Source organism: Acanthochromis polyacanthus, chromosome 10, assembly GCF_021347895.1.
Source record: "Acanthochromis polyacanthus isolate Apoly-LR-REF ecotype Palm Island chromosome 10, KAUST_Apoly_ChrSc, whole genome shotgun sequence".
Taxonomy (NCBI): Eukaryota; Metazoa; Chordata; class Actinopteri; family Pomacentridae; genus Acanthochromis; species Acanthochromis polyacanthus.
The window spans coordinates 19747678-19767438 of record NC_067122.1 but is presented as its reverse complement, the minus strand read 5'-3'; the positions used below and the strand labels follow the sequence as shown (position 1 = coordinate 19767438).

Here is a 19761-nt window from a genome sequence, read left to right as displayed (position 1 = left end):
TTTGTGATATGTTGTGATTCGGTTACTTTACTCTTATACTAGTAGTAGGAGCAAGCTTTTTGTGATATGTTGTGATTTGGTTACTTTACTCTTATAGGGGACTGCCCCCCCCCGCCCCCCGTAGCATTAGCTTTCAGGAATTATTGACAGCATGTACTGTGTCTTGGATGGAATATTGCTTCCACTTTAGTTTGGATATGACTTTGTCCTGCATTCATCTATGGGCTGTGAGGTTTGAAAGCAGTGTTTAACTCATAAATGTATGGTACCTGGTCAACTCACTCCCCGGACAACTCACTCCCCGGTTAACTCACTTCCCTGGTCAACTCACTCCCCACTTAGGGTTAGGTTTAGGGTCAGGGTATTTCAACTTTCAGTGTAAAAGGATATCATCCATGGATTTCAGCTAGTTATAGGTAAGTAACCTACACATATGGAGAGTGAGTTTTCTGGGAAGTGACTTTCTGAGGAGTGGGTTGACCGGGGAGTGAGTTGACCAGTATCCAAATGTATGGCAGGTATGCAAATACGTTCACTTTGAGCTTCATTGTAGCTTTCCATAGACACAGTCATAAGGCACTGATGGTCTGTTTTGCCCCTGCCGTGTGTGTGTATGCAGTTAATTGATTTAGTTTTTATTTATATGTTTAGATTTTTATTTGTATAGTTTCTTTAACACAAGTGTTTCCTACAGCTGTTTTGACTTTTTTTTAAACTTCTTTAGAAGATGAGCAGTGCAAAAAATCATGTGAGGTCACCACACTCATTGCATTCATCTGCCTCTTTTATTATTATTACTGTGGATAGTTTGACTTGTCATAGCAGATAAAGCACAGGTGTAACTAACAGCATTGACGCTTACTCTCTTATATGTGAATGTACTGTTGAGCCAGCATGCACAATACCTGGAACCAAAAGCCAAAGCAGGTTGATGGATGTTTAGATAACATTTCATTTGTTATTTACACCTGGGCTTTTCGTTCCATGTTGATGTTGATATGTGTTCCCTGAAAAGCACACAATAATGACAAAGGGGCATTTTGTCTCAATGCATCACGTAAAACAGGAAAAAGTGGAGAATGTAATTCTACTACAATCTGAAAATGCCTACACTGATGTTAGAGTAGGTCTAATTAGGCAGTTCGCATGAAAAAAAACCCTGTGTGGGTGGATCATAGATTTGCAGGGCCTGTAATTCCCTTAGGTTTGATGTTGCCCCGTTTATATTTGTGCTCTTACAGATTGTTTCTCCTGAGATGTTTCTATTAGCTGCACTGGAATTACATGTTTTGCTTTATGTTCTTCATTCATTCATTCATTCATTCATTAGGGCTTTAAATTCTCTACTGTTTGTGCTCATAATGTCTCTGCATTCTACACAAAGCAGCTCCTTATTACTCACCTCCAGTTTTGCTATATGTTAAATCTAAGGTCTGGATTGTGTTTATGCTTTTGATGTATTCAGTGATACTACCTTAGCTTCATATTGTACCTGTCAGGGCTGCACTTAGACCTCAGGATTTGGTAAAACACAAGCTAGGCCTGTGTGGGGTAGGTTTTCCTAGTTGTTGACTACAGTGTTGTGTTTACATATTTTACTTCAAAAGCAACCCAGTCTCACATCAAATTGTGACATAGTCACGTTTGTCCACAATGCAAAACGTTACGATCTCACAATTTGGCCCTGAAAATTGTGAGATGCTCACGTTTTTTCCCCCAATTCTTTTGTATTGGTCTGACGAAGGGTCACGTGACTGCTTGCTGCAGGCTTCTCAAAATGAAAACATGGCGGCTATTCCTTTTATTTTCCGTGGAAAATGCATTATTTTAAGATAGTTTGGACAGAAAAAAACATTTTGATGACATTTTTAGCGAGAAATATATATAATACTTTCACATTATCCATTCAGTTATTGGAAATGATCTGTGGTTTGGTTTGTTTTTACGCTGAATTTCACTTCACGGCATTAAATTGTGACAGTGTCACATTTTGTACGTTATGTTGGTTGATTAGGACGCTGCCAAAAACGAAAACAAGCGGTGTGTTTATTTTTGTATTGTTGCATTGTGTAATTTTTTGAGTTGTTAAATCATTTATGTAACTCTTGGTGATTACTGCTAGTTACTGAGATGTCTTCCCCGGCCTTTCATCAGTTGACGCGCTTCGCTCCCTTGTTAACAAGTTGCATTTCAATGATCCACAAGTCGCTCGTTGTCAATGCAAACAACCGTATTTATTTCCATGAACGTGCTTTTACCGCAATCATTTGTTGAGCTCATCCATACACCAGTCAGCGCACAGCGATCTAAAAACTTTATTCCTGCCCACAACAAGATCCCCCTGTCTTTCTTTAGCCCGTGGAAGCGTCCATAGCAACCACCATAGCAACGGTGGGAAACGTAACAGTTCCACTCCAAGACGTGAAAGATTCATCGTCATAACAAACCAGAGATCATACACAAGAACTGAACGAATATTGTGAAATTAAAATGTGTATTTTTTTGGTGTCGCTGTAATGCCTGAGGCTTTGCTGCTGTCCGCTTTCTGACCGTGGTCGGCAAAATACAGGGGAGAACTACGTGCAGAACCTGCTGCACCTTTCTTCTTCGGTGGTGTCTGTGTAAAACAATGTCCAACATGCAAACAGCACACCTAGCGCCATGAAGCACAAAATGCAGGTGTAAATCAATGACATCTTACAATTACAATGTCCTGTCTTTTAACTAATAAAGACACATATATAAAGAACTTTACATCAGTTTGTTTGTTTGTTTGTTTGTTTTATTAAGATCCCCTATCAGCTTTTGCAAAGCAGCAGCTGTTCTTCCTGGAGTCTTCATAATTTCATTTGTGACAACACCAAAAAGCAACATGTACACAAAATACATACAAATCAAATTACAAAATACATAAACAATACATACAAAAATACACGTATACAATACAAATAACATACATATACTAAACCTGTCCTAACCAAAAGCATACAACACATAATACTCCCACCTTGAATTATAAAAATAAAATGTTCTTCTTCAAAGATATCATGACCTAATAGTAATAATTAAAGAATAATCTACCTCAGAAACCAACCATAACATAAATCACATAAACAGTGACATTACAGTCACTACATTTAAGTTTAAGATTTAATTTAATGAATTATTGTATTTTACAAATTTCTATTCCCAAGCAACCCACTAAACTAATAACTAAAATTTTGTGCTACATAATGCTCTTTTAGTTTAATTTTAAAGTTTTCAATATTCCACATTTTTGAGAAAATCCGGATGTTATCGCTCGCTCCCGACAAAAGCATCATTTTTTTTAAAAAATATTTTGGATTTCGATTAATTAGACAATGAACAAATTGACGTAATTTCCTGGTGGGTGTGTTTATGCAGTCTATTAAATACTTTTTTCCCCATGAAATAAAGTACAATCCATACATCATGGTCCGGTGTTCATTGTTTGTTTTGTTCACTGACATAGTGCAATAAAGTTTTGTTTTTTAAACCATCCAGTACCGTAATGAATATTGAATGAATATGGCATCTCGTTTACATCTCTAATTAAGGAGCAAGAAATTTACTGACGTTGATTTATGATTCAAGACAAGCAGAGGACACACTGTGTGCCCCTTTAATGTCCAAAAGGCCAATTAAGGTCAAAATCTCACAGATTCTTTGACCAATTTGGACCAACCTACACATGCTTGATATTGGGTCCTAAAGCAATGCTGGTGTACGTTTTCAGACCACCAGGACTTACAACGGCAAAATAGGAGCAAAGAAGACAATGGAACAGGGGCCTTTGTTAAAATGAATGAGAAACAGTGTGAGAACATCAAAGTGCACCAAAGAGCATAAAGTCATAGGACAGGGTGTGCTGAATGCTCTGGGAGCAAGTCTGCAGTGAAAACACCTTTGAAGGGGTCAAGGATCACTAAATCTGAAGACTTCAAATGAAGGAGACATTTTGTGCAACATATCAAGTATCATAAAAGTCATTCCCAGTGGAATTCAAGTCTGATATTGTGTGGGACTATTCAGAGCAGTCACATGAAGCACTGTATCTGTTTTCAAGGGTCTAGGCCCATGGGAACCTGCTTTTTTCAGCAGTGAGGCCTACTAGTAGTGATGAAGCCTGAGGCCTTCAAACATGTAAAAATCATTCCTGCTCGGTCATTTTTGGGTCTAGTGACACCAAATCGGACACACTCCTACTAGACCACCCCCTGACCTTGCATATTTTTTTTCAGAGAGTTAGCTCAAAAGGGGCCCGAGCACGTCCCTGTTTCTGACTCTACGGTTAACCCTTTAATGTCCAAATGCTTCAAAACGGGCTAAAAAGGTCAAAATCTCACACATTCCTTAATCAATTTGGACCAAACTGCACAGGTTCTAGATATAGAGGCTAATGTGAATGCTCATGCACGTTTCAGACCTCCAGGGGCCCTGAAGAAGGAATGAGGGGCAAAAAAACCATGTTTTTCAATAGTTGTCCCTCTTTTGCTCTCATTTCACTTCTGTTACACTCAGAGAGCTGAAACCTGGGATCTGGTACCTCTGAAACATCTAAAATCTAAATCCACTGGAACTGTTTTCCTAGCCCCTCCCAAACCGGAAGTAGCTCCAGGAACGACCTAGAGACTTGTGCTTCAAATCAATTGTTCACCAAGGTCACCTAAATCACCCCTAAAAGTTTCAGCTCATTTGATGCAAAAATTACTAATTTATGGGGCTTCAATGTCCAAAAATGTGACATTTTGACCCTGCGCCAGGGGTCACAGGAAGGTCATAGAGACACCAAACCACCACAGTTCAGCTCCAAATATAGCCTAGTATAACATAGTAAAAGATCAGCCCCAGGGTCCCAGTAGAAAAATCTGACCAAGTGTTCATGTTGGAAAATCAGGTCTTGTTAGACTCATTGACCCTGAGAGCCTTCTGCCAGTGGAATTAGACCCTCACCCTCATTTTTTACCCGAACGGGACGAAATTTTAACCACAAGTACTAGGGCCCCCTGTGAGTCTGTATACACAATATCAGCTTCCTAGGTCAACAGGGGGCCAGATGGTACCATGTTGAAGTTTTGAAGTGTGTCCCTTTAATGTCCAAAAGGCCAATTAAGGTCAAAATCTCACAGATTCTTTGACCGATTTGGACCAGCCTGCACATGCTTGATATTGGGTCCTAAACAAATACTGGTGTACGGTTTCAGACCACCAGGACCTACAACAGCAAAATAGGAGCAAAAAAGACTGCTGTAAACTTGGACATTTTAACGCAGGGATCCATAGAGATTAACTCGTTTTTGAAGCAGCTTCAAGCAGACATTTGACAAACTGTAATTTTCTGCATTTCCATGTTGCCTTTATTGTTCATTCAAAGAGTTTGCTGTTTGGTTGCAGCACAATTTCCTTGCAGTCATTGTACAAGTGGAAAAGAATATTCCATCACTGAAAAATCTTTGTTTTATTCATCATAACATCTCAGCATTTAGTCATCATTTTATCATTCATTTTCTTTGGTGCACCTCACTGTGCTGCGCTGACTGACTCTGAAAAGAACACTTTGCCCACACACACAAAACTTAGGTCTGTTTGTGTGAAAATTTATTCATTACCTTTTTTTTGGCTACTTTATTGTGTCTTTAGCGTGTTTATGGTTCCTCATATATAAAGAGTCTGTATATTTTGTAATAATGAGGAGAGCAGTAATGATATTTTTTTCTGTAGATGTTGTGGTATTTGTTGTTGCTGTAGTTGTGTTGCTATGCTGGTGTGTCATTAACTCCCTGAAGTAGTTTCTAGTTGCTCCAGTCGTATTTTAAATCCCCCTGGGCTCATTGTTTTTACTGCAATATAAAGTTGTGTGCCTCCATGAAAACAGCACAACCATGGATAGAAGTATAGAGAACTGAAAAAATGCACTTTGTTTTTTTTTGGCCCTCATTCCTTCTTCAGGGCCCCTGGAGGTCTGAAACGTGCATGAGCGTTCACATTAGCCTCTATATCTAGAACCTGTGCAGTTTGGTCCAAATTGGTTAAGGAATGTGTGAGACTTTGACCTTTTTAGCCCGTTTTGAAGCATTTGGACATTAAAGGGTTAACCGTAGAGTAAGAAACAGGGCCGTGCTCGGGCCCCTTTTGAGCTAACTCTGAAAAAAAATATGCAAGGTCAGGGGGTGGTCTAGTAGGAGTGTGTCCGATTTGGTGTCACTAGACCCAAAAATGACCGAGCAGGAATGTTTTTTACATGTTTGAAGGCCTCAGGCTTCATCACTACTAGCAGGCCTCACTGCTGAAAAAAGCAGGTTCCCGTTGGGCTAGACCCTTGTAAACAGATACAGTGCTTCATGTGACTGCTCTGAACAGGCCCACACAATATCAGACTTGAATTCCACTGGGAATGACTTTTATGATACTTAATATGTTGCACAAAATGTCTCCTTCATTTGAAGTCTTCAGATTTAGTGACCCTTGACCCCATAAAAGGTGTTTTCACTGCAGACTTGCTCCCAGAGCATTCAGCACACCCTGTTCTATGACTTTATGCACTTTGGTGCACTTTGATTGATGTTCTCACACTGTTTCTCATTCATTTTAACAAAGGCCCCTGTTCCATTGTCTTCTTTGCTCCTATTTTGCCGTTGTAAGTCCTGGTGGTCTGAAAACGCACACCAGTATTGCTTTAGGACCCAATATCAAGCATGTGCAGGTTGGTCCAAATTGGTCAAAGTATTTGTGAGATTTTGACCTTAATTGGCCTTTTGGACATTAAAGGGGCACACAATGTGTCCTCTGCTTGTCTTGAATCATAAATCAATGTCAGTAAATTTCTTGCTCCTTAATTAGAGATGTAAACGAGATGCCATATTCATTCAATATTCATTATGGTACTGGATGGTTTAAAAACAAAACTTTATTGCACTATGTCAGTGAACAAAACAAACAATGAACACCGGACCATGATGTATGGATTGTACTTTATTTCATGGGGAAAAAAGTATTTAATAGGCTGCATAAACACACCCACCAGGAAATTACGTCAATTTGTTCATTGTCTAATTAATCGAAATCCAAAATATTTTAAAAAACTGATGCTTTTGTCGGGAGCGAGCGATAACATCCGGATTTTCTCAAAAACGGGGAATATTGAAAACTTTAAAATAAAACTAAAAGAGCATTACGTAGCACAACATTTTAGTTATTAATTTAGTGGGTTGCTTGGGAATAGAAATTTGTAAAATACAATAATTCATTAAATTAAATCTTAAACTTAAATGTAGTGACTGTAATGTCACTGTTTATGTGATTTATGTTATGGTTGGTTTCTGAGGTAGATTATTCTTTAATTATTACTATTAGGTCATGATATCTTTGAAGAAGAACATTTTATTTTTATAATTCAAGGTGGGAGTATTATGTGTTGTATGCTTTTGGTTAGGACAGGTTTAGTATATGTATGTTATTTGTATTGTATACGTGTATTTTTGTATGTATTGTTTATGTATTTTGTAATTTGATTTGTATGTATTTTGTGTACATGTTGCTTTTTGGTGTTGTCACAAATGAAATTATGAAGACCCCAGGAAGAATAGCTGCTGCTTTGCAAAAGCTAATAGGGGATCTTAATAAAACAAACAAACTGATGTAAAGTTCTTTATATATGTGTCTTTATTAGTTAAAAGACAGGACATTGTAATTGTAAGATGTCATTGATTTACACCTGCATTTTGTGCTTCATGGCGCTAGGTGTGCTGTTTGCATGTTGGACATTGTTTTACACAGACACCACCGAAGAAGAAAGGTGCAGCAGGTTCTGCACGTAGTTCTCCCCTGTATTTTGCCGACCACGGTCAGAAAGCGGACAGCAGCAAAGCCTCAGGCATTACAGCGACACCAAAAATATATACATTTTAATTTCACAATATTCGTTCAGTTCTTGTGTATGATCTTTGGTTTGTTATTACGATGAATCTTTCACGTCTTGGAGTGGAACTGTTACGTTTCCCACCGTTGCTATGGTGGTTGCTATGGACGCTTCCACGGGCTAAAGAAAGACAGGGGGATCTTGTTGTGGGCAGGAATAAAGTTTTTAGATCGCTGTGCGCTGACTGGTGTATGGATGAGCTCAACAAATGATTGCGGTAAAAGCACGTTCATGGAAATAAATACGGTTGTTTGCATTGACAACGAGAGACTTGTGGATCATTGAAATGCAACTTGTTAACAAGGGAGCGAAGCGCGTCAACTGATGAAAGGCCGGGGAAGACATCTCAGTAACTAGCAGTAATCACCAAGAGTTACATAAATGATTTAACAACTCAAAAATTACACAATGCAACAATACAAAAATAAACACACCGCTTGTTTTCGTTTTTGGCAGCGTCCTAATCAACCAACATAACGCACAAAATGTGACACTGTCACAATTTAATGCCGTGAAGTGAAATTCAGCGTAAAAACAAACCAAACCACAGATCATTTCCAATAACTGAATGGATAATGTGAAAGTATTATATATATTTCTCACTAAAAATGTCTTCAAAATGTTTTTTTCTGTCCAAACTATCTTAAAATAATGCATTTTCCACGGAAAATAAAAGGAATAGCCGCCATGTTTTCATTTTGAGAAGCCTGCAGCAAGCAGTCACATGACCCTTCGTCAGACCAATACAAAAGAATTGGGGGAAAAAACGTGAGCATCTCACAATTTTCAGGGCCAAATTGTGAGATTGTAACGTTTTGCATCGTGGACAAACGTGACTATGTCACAATTTGATGTGAGACTGGGTTGTCAAAAGAGATGCAATATACAAATTTTTGTTCATTGGATATTCTCTGCTCGAAAATTCAACAGTCTAACAGATCAGTGTTTTTGTAAATGACATCCTCACATCCTTCTAAGCTTGCATTGATGCTTTTTAAATCTGCTCGTTGTCCGTTTTTATTGTTATTCCTATTCCTTGCCTATACCATCTTCTGTACTGCAATATCGAAACATGTACATTGGTTTCACTCCCGATCCTTTTCGTCTTTCTCCTCCTGTGTGCTGCCACATCTCCTTCCCCTCCCCCTATCCTTCTCACTCCACGAGAAGGGGAGCAGCTGAGAGAACTAGCAGGGAATTAGCGTCCATTTCTGCAGACATGTGTGCCATGAGCATCAGAGCGCTGTAAACACGACTTAATATATTTTCATTACCATCCTTAATGTGTGTACAAAGCCCTGATCTGCTCCTGTCAAGTACAGCACAGAAGCGTCTTGTGTGCTCTGTTGACATTGTATTTGTCGTTGGTTAAATCTGGCGTATTATGCGCAGTCATTTAATGTTAGCAGTAATAACAACAGCTGGAATGTGTTCAAATGATGTGGCTGGAGCTCAGTAGGTAGGCCAGTGGCCAGCACTGTGTTGCTGCGGATCTGAGACGCTTAGAGTCACTCAGACGGTATGACCTCATTTCAGGGAGTGGTTCAGCACAAACAAGCGTGGCCTGAACTGTCAAAACTCAGCTCGTTCTGTTTGGCTCAGTGGGAAAAGGGACTGAACCGCGGCTTTCTGCTCTTTCAAACAGATTTCGATTATCGCAGGCAACGAGAACGGGCTCAGTGCGGCTCATAAGTGGGTCAGCGTGTGATTTGAACACGGCCACATGCGCCATCTGACTGAACCTGCCGTCGGTAACCGCACCGGTCTTTGCCAGGCGCTGCACTCATAAGCGCTCCATACTGTGGTTCCTAAACAATGCCCGGAGCTGTCTCTCTGCGTAAAAGTGGTTCAGTGTGCGTTCTGTATTCTGTATGCTGCAGCTCTCTGTGGATGTGTGTGAGCGAGGAGAGGAGGGGGGAGGGGCAGGTAATTTTCCGCTAGTCGTTGCTGCAGCAGCAGCAGGGAGCTTCAGTACCGATCGAGGTATCAGCTCCGCTCAGCTCTGCGGCTGGGCGGGGCCGACAACACCTCGTGTCAATCACGGCGAAAATAGGGCCGGGTGGGGCGGAAAGCCGGGGAGGATGAGCATGTTCTTATCTGTGCATATATCAGAATACCGTGCGTGTGTGTGTGTGTGTGTGTGCGCGCGCGCGCGTGTGTAGGATATTTTTCATGGCGTCACAAGATGCACATGACAGAAATCTCCCACTGTGGGTGTTGTATGGAAGCATGTTCATGAAAATGTCCAATGAGAGAGCTATTGCGTTACGTCAGTATGTCTAAAATGATGACTTATGGGTGCAGAATGTGTATCCGATAAAAGCTTCTACTTCCTGCCTCCCCAGGTGCTGCAAAATGCATTAAATTATTGATTGTACAGTACATTATCTTCACTGGAGCCCGCAGCTTAGTGCTTCACAGTTCATAGATTGCAGAGGCTTTCACTGCAAGTCATTTTGGTGGAGTACACAGATGGCATGACATAGAAATGTCCTCACCTCTTTGTTGTAACACTACACCAGTGACAGATCAGCAGAATGGCCAACATAAGATTTATGCATTGTCCTTTTTCTATTTATCTCTGTCTGACATGCACACATCTTTTGCAGCACTTCCTGTTTTTCTCCTTTACAAGGGTGTGTCCTTTGTGTGAGAGTGAGGTTAGTGCTGCTATCTGTGGTTACCATGGAGACTGTTTTGAGCCTTAATGAAATGATGAACTAGTCTGTTTCCAGGGAGCTGCCAGCATGTACCCGCCCCCCACCCAGACATCCATCCCAGCATGTGCTCCATCGATGCACGCAAGAAGGAAACGGTGGACACAAAGGGAGGGAGGAAAGATGGAGGGAGAGACAAAGGGAAAGATGCAGACCAAAGATGTGCAGCATCCTCAGCAGAAATGACTAGTCAGTAAAAGGGTACATAAAGTGAGCAGTGCAAACGAGGGAAGAACTGCATGAGATGAGAAAATCTCTTTCAAAATTGGAAGTGGTTTTAAAAGAAGTCCCAAATACAGCAGCAGAGACTCAAGCCTTGAGCGTGAGATAGTGAGAAAACGGGACTTGGTAAGGATGAGATGGACAGAAAAAAACACATTAAATGCATGCCCTGCAGCTGAGTGAGAACATCACAGGCTTACAATTGGTCACAGATAAAAAGAAGAACTTATCACCACCCCTCCCCTACTCCCCCACCTCCACCAACCCGTCCTACATCCATGCTCCCTCTTAGTGGCATTTGGATGTTGTTCGCACTCGTTAGATTAGCTTTGTCATGCTCAGAACCACGGGTCCCATCCTCTCCCATCCGGCAAGGATACAAAGCCAGGGCATCCTAAGAGGGAAGTATCCAAAGCCTGCCTGCATTTCCTGATAGCTTTGTTCGGTGCCACAACAAGAATCTGTTTGATTTATGCACAGGCTGGATCAGGACAACCAAGGAACTGTTTAACCCTTGCAGGGTCCCACGGGGAGGGATTTGTACTACTTTTAGTTCTCTCATATCCTTTATTTTTGAAAGAAAGGTACACAAGGGATCAACACAAACATACCCAGAGAATGCCTTCTCCAGCAGCTTAATGTGTCCACCTGGGTAAAAGGATTGTGGTTACCAGGAGACTCTTGTTTTGGAGAATTTAAAATCGAAAAGTTCTTGTGTGTAGAGAAGTGTGAATAGAAGAAGGTATGAAAGCACAGCTCTGCCATAGTGTGATAAAACAATATGTAAACAACACCACTCACCAATCTCTTTTTCCTAATGCAATTGTGTCTGCATTAGTCTTTTGTATTTTGTAACTATTTTTCTTCTGATTTTCATATTTTTTAAGAGGCAAAAAAAAATCTAGGACAGATTGTATTACCTTATTTGTGGCGGAGGGTTTTTTTCTGTTCTAGTTATGTTAGAAATGGCTTCAGACACAGAATGTGAATTCAGCTGGCATTTTCGATGTGACATTCTGCACTAAAATCCTAATTTAACGTGGGCGTGGTGTGTATCTTAGAGATGCTTTGTAAATATATAGGTTTAGGTTGATAAATGTACATACAGCTTGTCCTTGTACCAAATACAGACACTGTAGATGCTACCATGAGCGTTCTCTGGAGTGCTCTATCTTGTCTCACCTCTGGAGGGTGCCTTGTCTTTATGTCCTGCTTTATCCATTGCGGTCATTGTACTGGAAATGATAAAGAAAATGACTGCCACTGCAGACTGCCACTGACGTCTGTGCCCTCCCTCCCTCCCTCCCTCCTTCTCTCTCTGTCTCTCCCGAACACACACACACACACACACACACACACACACACACACACACACACACACACACACACACACACACACAGATGGGATTATGCTTTAGTGCTTTGGCTTAATGAGAAAGCCTGTGTAGATGGGCAGTGGGGTGATGGTCACGTGTCCGATCCTTGTACTACCAATTTATTCCAACAGAGGGACCAATTTCACTGTCTCTCTCACCTCAGTTCCCTTCTGCCAAGGCTGCCTCTCCCACTCACTGTAGGATTTAATTTTGCAGTTTAATTGGCATTGACTTTTAACCTTTGTTTCTGTTTTTTTGACTGAGGCCTAATTCCTAACATCAACTGTGAGCTTTATCCTAAAAACACTCTTTTGCTGCCATGCATGTCTGTACAGTATATCCTAAATAATATACTAATATACTGTAATAATATTTAGAGCAGATAACAAATGGACAGCATGAAGAACCCCTAATGAAGCATTAGAAGTACTGGTGATGTGATTAAAATATTACACTCAGGAGCTGTATCAAGGACATATAGCTTAATTTCATACTTCCAGGACCACACCCACTAGATATAGCCTCAGTATTTTAAAGCACTTAATTTTGTGAGACAATTTTTTTTAGGATTCTGTTTCTGCTGTCCCTTCTAAAAGGGGCTGTTTGTCAGTTTCTTTACTTCAGTGCATCTTTTTTTAAAATCAGCATGACAGCCAGCAGGCATCTAGTCTATTTTTTCCCTCACCTTCTCTGTGAAGTAGCATGAAGAAAAATGAAAATAATATTTGTGCCGCATGTCATTATGCCATTACTAGTGTGATCGAGAATAAAATACGACTGCTGTCACCTTGCACAGAGAAAATAAAGCTTTATGATAAAAGATTTTGACAAGCATAGCGTGGATTTGAATACTTTGGGTCAAGAGTTGTTGATTATGGAAGTGGGGGGAAAAATGCCCTTCTCTCTCTGAATGCAGCTCTTAATAAACTTTATGTGTTAACCAGCAGGTGTAGTCTGTGCAACCTCTAAAAGCCTGCAAGCTCCTTTTTTTCCCCTACAGTCTCTATCTTTTTATCAAAGGTCTAGGCTGATCTTGACTCTTCTCTGACATTTAAAAATGAGAGGGAACAACAGCAAAAGATGGTCTGACATTCATTCAGACAAAGCAAATTTGTCCTTAGATAGCATTTATGTATTTTTATAGTTATGTTTTACACTGCCTGTATGCCTACAGGCTTAAATGCCCTTTAAGTTTGCGTGGCTGCTTCTGTCTATGTGTTGACTGAGGTAGTGATAGGAGTCATGCTTCATGATAGCCCAGCTGTGACCCATTTTTCTCTGGATCTCTGTTGTAATCTGACTCACTAAAACGGGGAATTCCACAGAAAAGAGTCTTAGGGGAAGTAATATGAATGGCTTTTAGAGTGGCCGCTTACAGTATTAATGAGGTTGAAGAGAACGTTATTAATATAGTGGCCATCTTGCATAATTGATGCAATGGGGGATGTTAATATTCTGGCAGGGAGAATGAACAAAGGGAATTGAATTTTTAAAATCTGAACTATCTTTCTTAATCATATTTGTCATATTCCTGCATGAGTAAAGCTACTGTCTTTTTCTCACCCCCTGTTTCAGTCTACAAATGACATGAGCTGTTGTGTTTCCACTTAAGACCCCAGTATGCCCATCAGCCAGCCCTCAGCTGGAACAGCGACTGTTCTGACAGAGACACAGCTGGAGACACTTCAGACCAGAGATTGGGGAAAGGGAGAAATATTTAAGGACTGAGGATAAAATGTCAAGGACGGGTGAAAGAGAAGAGATGTTCTAACAGTCTTTTTTAAGAGACAAATACAGTAAAAAAAAATACACACCAATTAGCCAATTAGTACCTTGAAATCAGTACTGTATTTACTGATGCATGAAAGGCATCTGTCTGCAAGTGGGATATTGTTGATAACTTTATCTCCAGCACCCTTGAGTGACGAATGAAAAAGAAATACAGCTCAGAGGTGTGCAATTAACACCAAACAGATGGGTGTATTTGAAACAGGTACAGGTATTAGAGAGCAAGATAATCTATGAAACACACTGGAAGAGGGAGTGAAGAGGAGAATGAGAGAGACAGGTGCAAAGGTTAGGTGTAATCCAGCTCTGTGTTTGTTGCTGATGAGATAAGCATTGCCTGTCTTCATGTTTGTATCATTGCCAAACATGGAGGTTCAATCGTCCCACCGGAAAAATCAGCTAAATGTCACGGTTTGTGCGGCAGATTGTACATGGCGTTCCCTCTGAGACTGTTAGCCTCTTGTTCAGAGAAACAATGTGAAGAGACCCTGTGGTGTAGTTGAAGTCATTGTTTTTCCTTTTAATACACAGGTCAGTTTTGAGATTTTGAAAAATAAAACATGTCTTCTTTCAAAATAATAGAGAAATAACTATATAAATTAATGTGTACATTACTGCAGTTTGTCTAATTGCATCTGTAGATTTTTATTATATTTTACGTATTTCAATGCTATTTTCTCAAAATAATTTAAATGTAAAGTTTTTTACAGAGAGATTTGTTTATTCTGGCTGTCTAGTTTAGCGAACATTTTATTCCTTCCAACATGGAGATTTTTTTCCTGGCTTTAGACAGTATTTTTTTGTTTGTTTGTTTAATGGATTCATTAAAACAAATATCCAAAATCCCCAGTGTAAAAACCTTTGACTTCAATATATCATCATAATAAAACAAGACGTTTGAGGCAATCCTTATCAAGTTTTCAGATTTATGGTCATAAAGTTCATGTAAATTAGGGCACCTTTAGATAAATACTGACTTATTTGCATGTAAACTGGAAAAATTTGTAATATCTGTTTGCTTCAAATTTGTACCCTTTTCACCTGTAGTATCTCCCAATAGGTAGAAACAAAGGCAAAATAGGTACAAGTTTTACGTCAATATTTTTAGTGATAAGGATATTATGTGCACTTTGTTGTTAGGATTTTTGTGTACTACTTTATTGTACACATAACTTATTTTATATGCAGGCTACTAAGCTACTCTATGTATTCTTTGTAAAGTTTGAGTTTGTTTTTCATTTAGCTGCGTGTCCAACTCCCCACTTTTGCCACCTCCTCCTCGTTGCTTTGAAGTGTGAAGAGTCGCTCTCTATCTACCCATCTACTAGCAGCACACCCGAGTGAGTCACTATCTTCTCCCAGACTTCTGGGATGCCAAACGCTTGTCATCGCCGTGGGCAGACCGGGCGTGGGTGAGAGTGGCGAAGCACCATGGAAAGGGGAGGGAAAAAAAGATGATGTGGGCGGTATATATGCTCACTTTGACCCAGTGAACCAAGAGGATTCAGGGCTTTACAAGGCCACTTGTTTGAAGAGCTGTTATAGATCACATCAACTGCAGCACAGCTTTGATGTCGATCTTCGCTGTACAGATAATTGTGGTTTGGTAGCTGTAGGCTTCGGTGACTTATACTATGTGGAGTTATTAATTAAGGATGGAATGCTGGCAGCCGAGGGAAGCAGCGTATGTTTGCAAATATCCTTCCAGCGTGTTGCTCTGTGGAAGTGCTGAAGCAAATACGACCGATGTGGTTACTCTAAAACAATTTGCGTGGAACGGGGTCACATCTGGAGCAACTTGTTTGTGACCCGGTTCGCGTCGTCACCAGTGAACAGCTTCATGACATCATGGGCTTTGTGTTTTTACGCGCGAATGAACCTGAAGCGCAAAAAGGGTGCTCTTCGGCACCAATGTTCCACTGCGAGTTGAAGTGCAAAACATCATCAGCTGTCACTGTAGGGGCAGAGTGATCACGAAGGAACAGGAAATGTATTTGCGCTGACAGAAGCAGACACAAGGTCAGATCAGTCTGGTGCTGGTGTTAAAAAGGGGAGGGGGCGCACACGCTCCCCACACTGCGACTCAATCCTCCTGTCACCTCCTCTTATCCCCCTGCATCTTTGTTTTGATGTGGAAAAACTGGGCACATTATAAACATGTATGAGTTTCTATTGTGCGCATTTTTACATGGAGAGTCTCCATACAAACCCAAATTCACATGCGCTCTTGGGCAATTCATCAGTTTCTTTTTAATTCCAAAATATAGTCTGCATAGGGTTTCAGTTTGGCTACAGCATCCAGGAGTGATTATGGTTTTGCATCAGTGAGGAAGTCTAATCGGGAAGCTGGTTCATAGATCAGTTTCCCAGCGCACAATAAAAAGGGCGGTGGCACTGACAAAAAAAAAAAGGAAAAACGACTGAGCCAATTCCCCCAAAATCAGCGCACAGATGTCACTGGCAACTCCATACGGCGCGCAGATTTGTAGAAAAGATGCATCGATAAAACTCCAGCGGTTTGGTCTTTCGGGGTTTTAATTGTATTAGCTGGTGTTCGATCATTTCATCGGAGGTGCTGAAATGCAGCCTGCATCGTTTGAGCGAGAGGCTCTCCCTCCCATTTTGCCCACAGACAGCATCGCCACATCGCAGCGAGAGAGAGAGAGAGAGAGATGAACCAATAGGCAGCATCAGTGAAAGGAGTCAGCCTTGCTAAGGGGATAGATTAATTTTAAAAAAAGAAAAGGAAAAAAAACATTACCCAGACAGACAAAGGAAAACATGGATGCACAGGAGTTTTTTTCCTTTACGCAGGCACCGGAGAGGATGCGGTGTTTATCCTGCACATAGTCGGAGTTATGCACGGACTATTCCCTCGTTTTTAATGAGGCGGGTGGGGACCCATAGCAAGCTGAAAAGACGGGAAGATTTCTCCAACCCGTCTGCAAATTCTGCCTGCCTGCGATGGCTGTGACGGCGCGATGCTGTTACAGTGTAAAGGATAATGTGCCTTTTTCTTTGTATTTGGTTCTATTAGTCCTCAGTGGCCTTACAAATGCACAAATTCGATACTCCATTCCGGAGGAGCTGGAGAACGGGGCTCTGGTCGGTGACATTGTCCGAGATTTGGGTCTGGATCTGAGAAAACTTTCCACCCGACGCATCAGAATCACATCGGACAGCGGACGGAGATATTTCACCATTAATCACAAAACCGGGAAGCTGGTGGTGAGTGACCGCATTGACCGAGAGACAGTTTGTGAATTCAGTGGCACCTGTTCGCGCAACCTGGAGGTGGTATTAGAGAATCCGCTGGAGGTGCACAACGTGGAGGTGGAGATTTTGGACGTGAACGATAACGCGCCACAGTTCCCTCGAGATGAATATCAGCTTGAGGTGTCAGAGTCCGCGCTCACCGGCTCGCGGTTTCACATCGAGGGAGCTCAGGATGCAGACGACGGCTCCAACTCCATGAAGCAGTACAGACTCAGCCCAAACGACCACCTCACCCTGGACTCCATTAAACCCTTTTCCAATAATAAGCACATCGAGCTCATTCTCAAAAAGCCCTTTGACCGGGAGCTGGTGCCCTCTCATCAGCTCATCCTGACAGCTATGGATGGAGGCACCCCACAGCGAACTGGCACGGCCAAAATCAATGTCCGTATCCTTGATGCCAATGACAATGTGCCTGCGTTTGACAGTTCTGTGTACAAAGTGAAACTGTCAGAAAACTCTCCAAAAGGTGCACTTGTGATCAAGTTAAATGCAACGGATCCTGATGAGGGACCAAATGGAGAAGTTTTTTACTCTTTCAGCAGTTACACACCAGAGAGAGTCAGACAGATGTTTTCTATGGACACAGACACTGGGGAAATCAGAGTGAAAAACAATATAGACTATGAGGAGACAAACACATATGAAATGTACATACAAGCAATGGACAAGGGCCCAGCCGCTGTGGCAGTACACTGTAAAGTAGTAGTAGAAGTTTTGGATGTCAATGACAACATTCCTGACATTGTACTGTCTTCACTCTCCAGCCCTGTGCGTGAAGATGCCCGGGCTGATACAGTGGTAGCATTGATCAGTGTAAATGACCGTGACTCTGGACCAAACAAACAAGTAACCCTAGAGATCATGCCCCAACTGCCTTTTAAGATCAAGTCCTTCCGAAACCACTACACCATTGTCACATCGGCTTTCCTGGACCGAGAAGCCATCTCATCCTACAATGTCACAGTCAACGCTGTGGATGGAGGCACCCCGCCCCTGTCATCTCAAATGACCTTTAAAGTGGACGTTGCTGATGTTAACGATAACCCACCTCGCTTTGAACAGACATCATATACAGTTTATATTACAGAGAACAATGCTCCGGGTGCATCTCTCTGTGTTGTCAAGGCCACAGATGCTGATGCTGGAGAAAATGCACGCATCACCTATACTGTCCTCAATGATAACAACCACGGTATCCCTGTGGCCAGCTATGTCAACATCAAACCAGACATAGGTGAGGCCTATGCCCTGCGAGCCTTCGACTTTGAGAAGCTGCGAGAGTTTCACTTTCAGGTTAAAGCCCAGGACAACGGTGTGCCACCTCTTAGCCGTGTGGCCACAGTGTATGTTTACATTATGGATCAGAATGATCATATGCCCAAAATAGTCTACCCACCCGCCAATGGGAGTCGCACCACAGAGACACTCATGAAAAATGCAGAAGCAGGAGTGTTGGTTAGCAAAGTTATGGCATGGGACGGCGATGCAGGGCAGAATGCTTGGCTGCTTTATGCCTTGGAGCAGCCCAACACGGACCTCGATCTGTTCAAGGTGCATGAGTACACAGGTGAGATCCGCACCACAAGGCGTGTGATTGAAGATAACTCCACCTCCTTCGTTCTTAGTGTCCTGGTGCGTGATAACGGACTCCCGCCACTCTCCTCCACCGCCACCATCTATGTACATGTGATGGAGCTGCCTCCAAAACTAACCCCAGATCCCAAACGCATCATCAGACCCAACAGCCCTCTAATGTTCTCCAATGTGACTCTCTACCTCATCATTGCCCTGAGTGCCACAACCTTTGTATTTCTGGTCACTGTCTTTGTGCTGGCCATTGTGCGTTGCCATGCTTACTGCACCCAGCCTGGTTCCTGCTCCCCGTGTTGTGTGTCCAAGAAGAATGTGCCAGAGGGGGGCACCTCAGCAGGTGGCGGTGGAGGAAGAGCTGCAGGTGGAGGAGGAGGGCAGCCCAACAACAACGTGGCCCTGCGCCGTGACCTGAAAGTAGAACCGCATTATATTGAAGTGCGGGGAAATGGGTCTTTGACCAAAACGTACTGTTACAAGACATGCCTGACCGCCACATCAGGAAGTGACACTTTTATGTTCTACAACACTGGACGGCCTCACAGTGGCACCTGGGGCTCAGGCTACGTCACCAGCCACAGTGGGCAGAGCCAGATATTTGTACGCCGTCTCAGTATGCCAGATGCAACTGCCATTCAGGTGTGTGTCAGCTGTGATCTCTGGTGCTTGTTGTTTGAAATTGCCTCACAACAATAAATGACTCACAAAGCCCAAGCCATAAAAGGAAAATTCTTAGAGAGTTATCGTTCAGGCTTTGCTCTAGGGCGGTGTTCTTGCGGTAAGATTGCAGTTGACATTTACAGCTGTGGAGCTGTTGAAGCCTTTGATCTGTTCTTCCGCCGTGTGATGT

At 41.9% G+C, this 19761-nt stretch overlaps 1 protein-coding gene across 12 annotated transcripts in view; it reads left to right on the top strand.

The window, feature by feature from the left end:
- The window catches only part of LOC110967045 (protocadherin alpha-C2-like), a 112795-nt gene that overhangs the window by 72454 nt on the left and 20580 nt on the right, over positions 1 to 19761 (top strand). The window contains exon 1 of one of the 12 annotated variants that reach the window (XM_022216556.2): positions 16481 to 19550. The exons of the other annotated variants lie outside the window; for them this stretch is intronic. Within the exon in view, the coding sequence (XP_022072248.2) occupies positions 17007 to 19550 (2544 nt within the window). The 5' untranslated portion in view covers positions 16481 to 17006. Of the gene's footprint in view, positions 1 to 16480; positions 19551 to 19761 lie in introns of those variants that run through there. 12 annotated transcript variants of the gene reach the window in all.